The sequence below is a fragment of the Diadema setosum genome, chromosome 4, assembly GCF_964275005.1.
Source record: "Diadema setosum chromosome 4, eeDiaSeto1, whole genome shotgun sequence".
NCBI classification, from domain to species: Eukaryota; Metazoa; Echinodermata; class Echinoidea; order Diadematoida; family Diadematidae; genus Diadema; species Diadema setosum.
The window spans coordinates 5123769-5136610 of record NC_092688.1 but is presented as its reverse complement, the minus strand read 5'-3'; the positions used below and the strand labels follow the sequence as shown (position 1 = coordinate 5136610).

Here is a 12842-nt window from a genome sequence, read left to right as displayed (position 1 = left end):
GGTGAAAGGAATTATATTGCTTCACATACACATTAGCTATGGTAATAAATGCCAAAGGTGAACACCAAAACAAACACTGTAGTGAGTACCAAATATGCCAGGGAATTAATTCAGTGTAATGAAGATACACTGCATAATATACAGTGCATATCAGCTTCTATGCATTACCTTATCATGAACACAAACAACTGCCTAATCACATTTAATGAAATTGAGATGCTGCTGATTAGTCCATTTGACCATCTTTGCATTTTTTTTTTTAGTAAAATCTCATTCAATGTAAAGTACATACTGCTTTGTAAATATAAAATAAAGCATTATTTTGACAACACGCTAAAAAATACACAGCTGTTAGTGGATTCCCACTTGTATTCATTTCAAGCTATCCAAAATCACTCCATCTATATTGTGTACACATGACAAGAGTGCAAGCTTGAGGGCTGCATGAAATGACAAAGATTGGAGAAATTTTCTTTTTCATCCATCTCAAAATATTTCGTTGGCTTCGGTCGCAGTGCATCAAATTTTGGCGCTCAAGGTTTGTGCTCCTGCCAGCCAGCACAGCCACCCTTCGTCAGCTGGCCGAGAATGGTTACCAAGGCAACCTGGATGTGTTCAATGTCTGCGGGTCCTCCGTGAAGCACCAGCTCTCACAGGGTTTCTTGAAGTTCGTTGAGGGCTTGAATCGGAGGCGCTCCCGTCTGAGTGTAACAGCCACCAGCGGTGGTGCACGCAGTCAGGTAAAATTTAATGCTGTGATGGAAATAGTTGATGACCATTTAGCCTGCTCCTTAATCTCTGTTCTTTATGGCAGAAGTTTCATACTTTGGTGAACGTTTACACTTTGAAACTCTGTCTTTCTATTTGATTAGTTATAGTGCGTAAACATTCATGTAGACCTGGTTACAAATTAGCTGCCTCTAAAGTTGATAATTTGCATATCTTGTTATGTCTGATGGAAAAAAAAAATCAGTACATATATTCATTTTCTTAATGGAAAAATTTGCAGTATCCACTTTGGGTATACATAGCTGAAGATATGTAAATGATGTACTTCAACATTAGCATTACTTGTTGCCACTCATGATGAAGAAAACAGCTTTTCCTCTCATTTTGGTATATGATTTGTTTTTATTATTATTTTTTTTTCAGAGAGCAGTATTCTCGGCAAGAAAATAAACGAATGAATAGTGATGTACCGTATGTGCCGAATTCGTAGATCAATGAGTTAACATTTTTTTTAATAATTGATTTATGTCTCCCGCTAAATTGTGTCCACACAAATCTGAAGCAGCATTAGCAACACTTTTGCTGAAATGTCCTGTTGTAATATCTAATTTCTGTCTTGTATTGCATGCAGCAAATAATGAATTATAAAGTATGTAATCAACTTATTGTATGTAATCAAGAAATCTATCAGATATACTGTAATAATGTCAGTGATATGGCCTCATTTTAATGCGGTGTAGTCACGACAGATGATCGATCACCCCATCATTTGTAATAACTACTTGTACACTGTATACCTGGGTCAAGAGGAAAACCATCTTTTTCGAGGGTGTACATACTGGGTGAAATTTGACCCCTGGATGTCTTCTCTGAGAGCCTGGCTTCCCAGTCATGGTGCTTCTACTGTTAAAGAATCTGGTTGTGACCCAACATGAAAAAATGGCAGCTTTACAATTATTCCGCATACTCTTTGTTTCTCCTTTCTCTCCTCCTAGCGCATCTCCCAGCCAGACATGCCCTCTACCAGCCCAGGGATTCACCGCACCTCCCTGAGTGGCACCTCCACTCCAACCACCTTCCAGTCCTCTTCCTCCACCGCCCTGACGCAGTCCTCCGTGAGCAGCCTGTTGTCGGGTGTGGCTGCCAGTCGCAGGGAGAGCCAGCAACCGCTCTCTCCGGGCGATGCGGGGAGCACCACTCCGTCTGCCTTCAGCAAAGACGTAGAGCTGAACCTGACCAGTGACCTGCCAACCATCGTGAAGGCCATGCAAAGTCCGAGGTGGGTGGCCACGACAAAGGCCTTTTTCTCTCAATGCCAGCAAGAGTGACCACTGTGTCGTTACTTATTGTTAAACATATTGCATAGGGCCTATACCATTTTTTCCCCACATGCATGATTGTAGAGGGATTAAGACTATTTTTTAGTTGCTGAATACATTATTTAGAATTGGGAGCAATGTCAATGAAAGTACTGGAGTTTAGTGCTGAGTTCTGTCAGCATGGCAACACATTAACCTGCATTCATTATATTAGGAGTAATAATCAGGAAATTCATGAATATGAATCAACATCAAAATATATATGGTGCTCCCTCTTATCAGGACTCTTATCATGTCTTGGTGGACTCAAAATACATGAAACACGTGTTATGGTTGTGTTAGTGACCTAATTATGGTAATGCAATCTGCCTTCATAATGAACTCTTCGCAAGTTGAAATTTTACTCTTTCAGTTGGTGTAAATGAGTATTGTAAAGCCAGAAACATTCTCAAATTGGAGCCTATGGGCATTTTGGCAGCAGGAATCTTTCATGAATTGCCACTGTCATTTAATGCAATGTGTAGACAAACACTTCCACATGCATTTTACTTTCGCGAATCATGGCCAGGTGTGTAATTTGCAAAAGTTTCATGCACATGAGAATTTGTGGTTTTGCAGTTTATCAAATTGTCAGTGCAAAAGAAAATGTTTCTTTTGTGATCACAACCCGTGATGTATGATGTCCATTTATATGCTTTACTCTTCAAAGTAATAAAAATTAATGCTTTTCTTCATTGCTCAATTGATAGTATTTGTGTATGGTATTAATGACAGATTTTGTCATGATTGAGCAAGTTCTACAAATTAGAATCAACAGTATTCGATATTGATATGCATCAAATGTGTGAATATTAGTGTACAACTGGTAGGAATTTGTCAATCAGTTTGTCTTGCCTCCCTTCCTCTCTCGCAATGACTATACAGCTGTGGAGTAAACTTCATCGGTGGTGACCAGAGGGGGCTCCCTTCAGACAGCTTTAGCTCTGCCGAGGCGGTGTCTTGGATTAGGAGGGGTTTCAGTGACCACCCTAGTCACGCCGAAGCTATGTCACTCCTACAGGTATATCGAGTAATATATAGTCTGTTTTGAGGGCTGCAATCAATTACCCAGCTCTCACTGTACAATGTATATTTTGATTTCAGACCATTTCAGAATCTTTTGGTTCAAGTTATTGAAGATTTGTATATGTGTATACATTTTACCTCCATGCAGTTTCATGATCTTAAAGTAATAACAGCACTTTTATTCTATACATGTTTCACTGGTTTATTTCTATAGCAAGAATCTTTGTGAGATAATTATTCACAGCTTTCAGCATATTATGCATTACGAGCATGTCATGAAACCAAGCCACTGTCATTCATAGAATTCATAAATGCATATCTCACCTGCTCCCCTCAAATGTGAAGAAGTTACCAGGTACTTTGGCCATCAAACAAACTCAGATTTTGTTTACAAGTCACTTTCATTTGTATGATAGATTCTTTTCTGCAGTTTGGCACAGGAGTGGCTTAATTGATACTAAGCAATATACTTTCATTTTATGGAAATAATTAACAAAACAAAAACAAAAACAAAACCCCTCCCCCCCCCCCCCAAAAAAAAAAGCAACAACAAAAAAAAAAATCTTGAGGCCAATTATGTATAAGAAGATTGCCCTAAGTAGACGATAGCATTTAATTGAGAAGATATGAACTTTTATATGAACTTTTGATATATTTATTATATTGCTGTATTGTTATTGGCACAGCAATTAGCCAAGAGATTTATTATGTAAATTGACTTCTACTCAAATTTACAAATTTGTGTAGTGAATATCAGTTTCATTATAAAACCATACACTGTGATAGTCCATTCTAGTTCAAGGAAGGACTACTGTTTGAATGTGTCTCATTTTCCCCAGAATTGAATTCTCAGGAGTTGAATTCCCTAATATTTAAAAACTGAGTGAACTCCCAAAGGGTACAAAAAACAGATGTATCAGTTTTGAAAAAAAAAAATTAAAAAAAATCTCAAAGTATATAATGCATTCGATTTTTTTTTAAAGCCTGAATGAAATAATTATTTGTGTGTGTGTGTGTGTATGTGTGCAGACACAAACAAAGAAAAAGATAAGGCGTGCATTACATACCCAAGGTACTTCTGGTCTGATAAAGAATTTACTGTCCAGTTATCTCAAAACTAAATGTTCATTGTGCAATGAACAGGCCCTGCTGGAATGCAAGCACATCCATGCTGTCTTCAGTCCCAAGGCAGCCAAGCAGTTCATCTATGGATACTACCTCTACTGTATCCCTGACTCTACACCAGGTAAGGAAATGACAACACAAGGTGTGGAATATGGCTTGAAATCAAAACAAAAGAAAACAAAACAAAATAGTCGTTCAAAGTTCGCTTTATCTTCACACTCTTATCATTTAAAACATCACTCATCATCGTGAGGTTCTGCACACTATGTATATGCCTTTGGTTTCTGTTTAGAGAAGTCTTATGGTGTAAACATGCATAAAGATCTGCAATCCATTATATAAGAAACCAAAGAGTGCGAAAACGCCCTTATGGAGGAAAACAGGGCTGACTCAATTTACACTTACTCTGTGCACTTCCCTTGTTTAAAGGAGATAGTTCAAAATTTTATGAAAGATGTTTCTATATACTGGTAAAGTAAAAATGTGCATTTTCATATTTTGACTGTAGTACAGTGTACATAGGGGTTGGGTACTAAGTGATTTGCTGAAGATGAGATTTAATGATGGGAGTGATAAGAATCAAAAGAAACTGACCCTGTAAAGAATCTCTGCAATCACATTACTGCTCAAACTGACAAAAGAAGGAAAACTCTGGCAGACGTTGGTGATTGTCAGTGGTTTTGTTGACAGAGTTTGATATTCACACTTGAGCATATGTACCCATGAGCAGACACATGAATATTTCTTTTAAGATTTTTCTTTTATTCCTGTCTCTAGTAAACATACATGATAACCAATGAATGACAGCATGTCCTCTGTTTACCATGCTTGCTATTCATTTCATGACCTGCACATCTGCCTGTCTGTCTGTTTGTCTGTCTGTCTTTCTGCTATTGCTCTCTGTCTCGCTCCATCTCTCCTGTAGAACCAGGGAGGTTCCAGAGGAGGTACAGCTTGGGACGTCCGGTCTTTGAAGTGGCCCCTCAGCAGGAGTGGTTTGAGGTGGCCTGTACTGTCCCTCAGGACAAAGAGAGCGAGACAAAGAAGGAGGCAGAGGCGGAGGAGGACGAGGAGGAGGGAGAGGGGGAGGAGAGAGAAGGGAAGAGTATGGAGGTGCCTGGTAAGGGATTTCTCATTGATTGAGGTAGATGTATCCACACTGCCTTTATTTTGTTCTGTGGTGTGCTCAAATTCAGTGTGACTATCTTTCCCTATAAAGGAACAGTACACGTCTAACCACTGTATTCACTATACAGCAAATGAGAGTCTGTGCCTAGTGCAGAATATATTCCATATTTTTTTTACACCTCGTCATATGTCTTTGTGCTACCATGTGGCAATGATTTAAGTAGTTCAGCAGGTTAAAAAAAAAAAACAACAGAAAAGTTTTTTCAGTGTATAAAGAGAACTCATTTATATTATCTGCTGACTCCAAAGTAGAAACAATGTCAGTATTTCATGAATGATGGAGTATTTTGATTGTAAAATGATGTGGTGCTCTGAAGCTTTGAAGAACTTTTATAATAATGAATTTTATCTGGCCTCGCTCCTATACATTTATATTAGTGCTTTTTACCACCCACAGGTGTCTGCATACTGCCCATCTACAAGTCCATTGTGCTAGAGATTTGGAACCGGGATGTCAATCAAATGGAGTATTGTCATGCCAGTTTCCATGGTAACTACCAACCAGACCATGCCTTTGACATGGAGCTCCAGTGGCTAACCTCCACACCGGGTCTGCTGCATGACTTGGTATGGGATATGATTCTCCTAGTTATGGACTTTGTATTCATCTTAATATCAATTTCATGTCGTCCATGTTTTGTTTTTTCTATATTGTATATTTATTCATTCGCTTGTTGGGGAATTTGGGGTTTGATTGGTTCACATATTATACTGTATGGCCTCTGCTAAATTAATTGTGGGTTTTTGTTTTTTTGAATAATGCCTTTTGATCTTAAGAGGAATTTGTTTCATAAGAGGAGGGATTTGATAATGAACCATAATTTCCAGGAGGTTCACTGTGAATTGTTTTGTTTGTTTATATGTATTGGTTTGTTTTGGACTTGAGTTTCATTGGTTTACTGTCTGCCCAATATTAAAAAGTCAAGGAGAGAGTGGCTTTTGCTCTTAATTCCTCTTAATTTGGGGATGGTACTTTATGTGAATGCTATTTGCTCTCTTTTTTATCTGTTTTTATCTCTCTGTATGTTTGTGTGTGTTTGTTTGTATGTAGTATATTTCTGTATATATGTGTCTATTCATTCATCTCTCTATCTACATTTCAATATGTTATCCTTTTCTAAACATTCAGTTGATGAATTGGTTCCGGCGAGCGCAGAGTGCTGGGTTCCATCTGGTGCCTTCACCCGTGGACCCGTTCTGTTTCTGGGAGGACATCTCAGACCCCCTCTGCAGCCCTCTCTTCATCCCCCTGGCCCTGCCGGACCTGGACCTTCCCCTTGACCGGGAGCAAGAACTCCTCGCTCAGGTCCAGGAACTCATTCTGAGCAGGTACCAGGACTGCTTTTTATGCTGACTGTAAACCTGCAGCGTATAGTATACTAATGACCAAACATGATGATTCATTGCATTTCGAGAATACAAATGTCCTGTTTTGCCAATATGTGCAGTGTAGTGAGGGCTTTTGTTGATGTTGTTGTTTTTTTCCAGTTTGGTAGTCATTTTATGCAAATAAACCAATTTCATAAAAAAAAAAACCATGCAAATGTATGAGTAGAATTCCAATGAAAAAAAAAAGTTTGTGCTTAGTTTGCAATGGGGTAGAACCTGAAATGTTTGAGATTTGAGAATGAGATTGCTTTCTTTTTTTATCCCACTTTCTTTACTTTGTATTCTATCTCTTGTTACTCTCCTTTCATATTTATCATCATTTTTTCCCTTTTCATTCATTTTGAAAGTTCAGTGCTGGATAAAGTTAGGCTATACATTCTGTGTGTGCTGTGTTTGTTTTTGTGTGCCTGTTGCAGATATAACTCATCCAACCAAAAAACCCACCTGCACTTTTGTGTACAAGAACTCCCCTTCAGTAACCCTGTTGATTTCATGACCTTTGACCCCACAGATTCGGGTTCCTAGCCAATCACACATCCTGTGTCAGCCCACTGCTGGGCCAGTCATCCAGTGATTCGCCACAGGCTGGTATTCATGTGCAGTATGTCCATGTGACCGGCACGATCTTTGCCCTACCGACACCGACCCAGGCAGAGTCGGTATCACCACGGATTGAGAAGCTTCCATGTGTGTGTTCAACCTGGAAAAGTAAGAAGTTCTTTCCACTGTGGAGCAATGGCGTAGTGTATTGTGCGTGTCATTATAAAGATGATATTGATATTCAGAATGATAATGATTATTATCATGATTACTATCATAATCATGCATGTACATACTGTAATTCTGCCATTATCATTATTAGAATTAATACTATCATAACTGTCATCATTATTGCTACTACGACGACTGCTATGACTACTACTACTACTATTACTATTACTACTACTATTGGTATTACTATTACTATTACTACTACTACTACTACTACTATACTACTACTACTACTTCTACTTCTATTACTCCTCCTCCTCCTCCTCCTCCTACTACTACTACTACCACTATTACCATACCCATTGCTCTTTCTGCCTCCCCCAGCCCAGACAGACCAGGACCAGAAACCAGGTTCCTGGAGGAGTTCCAGCCTCCTACACACCAACCAGCGCTTCCAGAGGCGACGGACTCCACAGGAGCCTGGCTTCCTCTGGATCACCAACACCCTCCTCACCAAGAAGTGGCGCTCGGGGGCGTGCGGGGACGACGCCTTCCGTGATGCCCTCTTCGTAGACTTCAGCCGGCTCTGCGGCAACGAGGATGGTCGCCTGGAGAAATTAATTGCCTCCGTGATGGAAGGGTGAAATTTGTGACAGAGAAGGTTTGTGCCAGTTTCAAAGACTCTCATAAGCAAGTGCATTTCAACCCTTACTTTAACTATGCCAACAGTTTTCCTGGCCTGACATTGAGAAAAAAGACACACACATGCAGAGGAGAGGCTTAAAAATTGTCAGGTTAGATGACAGTTTATGAGAGATTTCTCGTTTTTTTAGCATGATTTGAATAGACTGCATGTGTTGCACTAACTCCCCAGTCAGCTTTTCTATAAGATGGCATGATTAAGGTATGCATTGCACTGACAATAGGGCAACCATGTACATGTAAGTCATACATATCGGCTCACCTAGTCTCAAAATGCAATGAAAAGACAAAAACTTGATATGGAACTTGGCACCTGGTTCTCCTGTAACGGTAAAGAAATGATGCTGGTCTCCACTGTGTGTGACCGATTTTGTTATTGTTTTTGTTTTTGGTAAGACTTGTTACTATGGGAACTGCTCAATATCTCCCCATCTTTTTGAGTGTCAAGACGCAAGCAAGACCTGCATTGAAGAGCTGATTGAAAGCACTCGTAGTCTGGCAGATTGTTGCCAATTGTGAGTAGTTTACAGAGGCTGCTATGTGATAATTTGGTCTCTCATGATTGTGTGCCTTAGAGTTTCCTCCGAAAGTTCCTTAATATTAGTGAATACCTCAAATGCTCCATAGGTGAATCATAAGTTATCTTTACTATTTGTGTAAGATTTGTTTTATTTCTTTGATCCTTGTTTCCATTTTTATATTTTGGTAAAATTGATACTAGTTATGCTTGACTCAGTACTGTGATACCTACACTGTCCATTTGCACAAAATTTAAGCAATGCATGGAACCTGAGAGAGGTACTTGAAAGAAAAAATGTTCAAGTGTCTGTCTTTTGTGCTTGTAGTTACACAGGCTGACTTCACTTGACAAGTATCAAACAGTGTTTTAAACCAATGGCATATAAATATTTATGGGTTCATATTGAAGCCAAAGAATAGCTCAGAATGTGTCTTCCTCTTCATACAACAGTTGTTTTATGATAAAGAAATAATTTGCTAGTACCAGACAGAGCAATTGCAGTTGTTTGTTTGTGTTTGTTTTCTCCTTCAGGTAACATGACTGTACCTGATAGCACTAAGAAAAATTATACAACTGAATGATATTGAAACAATGAATGAACAAGTCCTTTGTCTGTGATGAGGGTACAGTATGTATCTATAGTTTAGGCTGAAAATTGACTCCTGCTATCATCAAGCTATATGCTGGAAGTGGACAAGTTGGTAGAAATGCAAAGTAAAGGGATACGAAGAACAGGCTGTAGCTTTCAAGTGATTTCAAGAAGATTGTGCCAACTTTAAAAAGCTTGTGAGGGCAGAGAGTTTCCCTCTCAGAGTTGAGTGGCTGTACCTTGAGTAATATTCATACCTTGTACAAAGCGAGGGAAAGTTAGAATTCTAACATTTTCTTTCACTTGAATCATTTGTGTGAAATGTAATAATGGATTGTCTCATCCAACCCCTTTTCTCCATATTTACACATTTCATTTTTTGAAAGTGTCATAGATATTATATGCCTTATTGTTTCTTGTCTTTTCTATTTCTGTTCTATTTCAGTGTCCTTAAATGTAGTTACAGTTGGTGTTTTAATAGAAGAAGTGTGTGATAATAATGATATGACTTTATGTAACTTTATCATATCCTTGACATGTAGATAAAACCAGTAGCTGTGTATGAAACTGTTTCTGTTCTATTTCATTGTCCTTAAGTGTAATAACAATTGTTGTTCTTTTAATAGAAGAAGTGTGTGATAATAATGATATGACTTTATGTAACTTTATCATATCCATGACATGTAGATAAAACCAGTAGCTGTATAACTGCATACTTCACTAGCCAAGCTGCCTGCAGTATAAAGATAGAACATGCACTACTAGTACCTACGTGTTGTACTAACTTCATGGATTTGGCTCAGTCGGTAGCACGTCTGCCTCCAGATCCAAAGGACCTGGGTTCGATTCCCGAGTCTAACTGAGCAATGTTGTGTGTAATCATACTATCCCCTCTAGTAAGAGGCAAAACACTCTGTCCCTCGGACAAGACATAAAATGGAGGTCCCGTGTGTGACAGAGTCACAACTCATGCATGGAAAAGATCCTGCTTCATTTACTCATTGCAAAGAGCAAAGTGTTTAACCCGGTGAAGTGGTCCCACCTTACATCCAACTGATGTACCCCATGGAAGACCAGCTAGTGCAGCTGCTATCCAGTCATCTTCTCAGATGGAAAAATGAAACAAACAATTGATATATATCCCTGTGGACTCATGAACACAATGCTGAAAGGCAATTATCTTCCTGGTGGTGACAGGCAGATCACTTGATTATTCATCTGAAAACAATGAAGTTGAGAAAAGTACTGTATGAAGTATCAATCTTTTTTCTTCTTTTTTTAAAATTTAACAGCATGAATTTAAGTAATTGCTGTGAGATGTCAGTGTGCGTATGACACATGGCTGTTGATATGAAGCAGAAGTTTTGTTTCTTTAGTGGTATACACCCTATATTTTATGTCACAATGCATTGTTCCTTAATTCTAAGCATTACATGAATGTCTTTATGTGCAATTTAATTTGCTCAGAGGAAAATTAAAGCTTTAACATCTAATTCTACAAGGACAAGCCATATAGATAAAATATAGCTTATAGTGTGTAGTCATTAATTCTCAGTAATTCAAATATGTAAAGGTCCACCAGTTTGACTGTTGTAATAGGGCTGGTGGGTTTGGATTAACAAACTTGTTCCCTCAATGTACAGCATGATTAAACTCTTGGTGGCTTTCTGATAGCATAATGCCAATCTGCTGATTCACCAATATCAGCATGGAACCAGGCGGGAATTAGAACACTAGCACAAGGTACACAGGGTGATTTCGAGTGTGGTGCTAGTGCAGTGTTGGTGTAAGCATTAGTACTAATGTTAGCATTGGTGCTAGTGTTAGTGATATCACAACACTTAGCACCAGCGATGATCCCAAACTTGAAATTGGTCAGTCAACCTCACACTTGTGGCATAATTCCAAGTAGTGTTGACCTCAGTGTTGAATGTCATCTGTTGAACTCATTCATGAAGGTAGGCAGCTTGCTCTCACACTTTGTAGTACACTGAATGTAATGGCAATGCTCAACTTTGTTGATACATGTGTACTTAATTACTTTGTTAATTGTGTAATTGTTATGCATTGCATTTGATTATGTTTTCTATGGTAGAGAAGTGTCCCATACAAGGAATATAGTTGTTGTTATTGTTGTTAGCACCATTTCTACCATGATGTTTAGAGCCTCAATGTACACATAATACTTCTGATACATGATTTTAGTTGAGAAAGTAAATTGTTGAAGTTGATGGGGAGTGACTTATATGAAGTTTAATCTTTGGTAAGTGTGCTGTTTGATTCACTTACATAAATCAATGAAAGTATGAAAGCATTTTGGCACACAGTTTTCCTCAAATGATATTAATTCAGATGTATTTTGATACAGTATGTTTTGCTTTATAGACACAGGTGGGAACAAAAGAAAAATGCTGATTGTGTAATTTGCTGACAAGCAATTTTTGTTGAACCTTGCCCACTACTTTGTTATGTTATATTACATGCTATAATAATGGTTAAAGAGGGAAAAACTTGGAGTTGATTTTTCCAATTTGTACAGTTATGTTCCACACTATTCTCAGGTTTAAACATGTTCATTCTATACCTTCTACATTGTATCTCATGCTTCAGATGTGATGGTAAAGTCTACTCTACAAAGCTTGGCTTGTGAAGTGGTGCATACTTTGTAGGAAATTTTAATAAGAATGTAAAAAGTAGGTAGATCAACATTTGACCATTTTTTTTCCCAGCAATGATGGACGGCACAAAATAACTTTGTCTAAATGAAACGTGTTTTTGCATTTCATGCGGAATACTTTGTTGTAAGTTCTGTTTAGATTTTGGTATTTTCCATTATGCTGAAAGTAAGAGAATGTTGCATCACAAATAGCTATTGCGGCTGTGCTGTTTTAGACGGGACAGTTATGTGTGATGAATGCCTTTCCACTTTGCAAACAGGGTATGTTCTCAAAGTACTTGTAAAGTATTTTAAACATATTTGTAGAATCAGTATAATGTATATTGCTTTTTTCCAATCTGGTTGGCTATCATGTAAGCATCGTGCTCAAAGAGGTATATATATTTTTCTTATTTGCTCTTTCCATGTTGGTCTTTGCCGCATTTAAAGAATGTCTGCTCCTGGTTCGTGTGCTTCACTATCATAGTTTGGGTAGCAGGGTGGCTTGATTAGTAATGTTGTCTGCCTTGCAATCAAATTATTTCCAAGTCCCACTGAATCTAGCTGAGCAATGTTGTGTGTGAACTTGCTATCTCCTCCATTGAAAAGGGGCAACACACTTTGTTCCTTGGATCTAACATGGAAAGGACGTCCCATGTGTTGGAGAGTCAAAACTCTCCTGTGTGTAAGGTTCCACTTTACTGCCTTACAGCTCCACCAACACACACATACTAGTCCAAGGGCCAAGACCCGAAAAATGGGTTATTGGTACCACCTGAGGTGGCAAAACCTTTTTGGTGTCATTTTGTTTGTCGGACATAGATATGCTTATCAAGCTATGATAGCATT

General features: G+C 38.4%; 1 protein-coding gene across 1 annotated transcript in view; it reads left to right on the top strand.

Annotated features, from left to right (window-relative positions):
* Positions 1–8264, top strand: part of LOC140226779 (GATOR1 complex protein DEPDC5-like) — a 30386-nt gene extending 22122 nt beyond the window's left edge. The window contains exons 21-30 of the mRNA XM_072307206.1: positions 516–740; positions 1725–2008; positions 2973–3108; positions 4257–4359; positions 5164–5294; positions 5352–5358; positions 5824–5993; positions 6556–6755; positions 7327–7523; positions 7911–8264. Coding sequence (XP_072163307.1) covers positions 516–740; positions 1725–2008; positions 2973–3108; positions 4257–4359; positions 5164–5294; positions 5352–5358; positions 5824–5993; positions 6556–6755; positions 7327–7523; positions 7911–8170 — 1713 coding nt within the window. The 3' untranslated portion in view covers positions 8171–8264. The remainder of the gene's footprint in view (positions 1–515; positions 741–1724; positions 2009–2972; positions 3109–4256; positions 4360–5163; positions 5295–5351; positions 5359–5823; positions 5994–6555; positions 6756–7326; positions 7524–7910) is intronic.
* The last annotated feature ends 4578 nt before the right edge of the window (positions 8265–12842 follow it).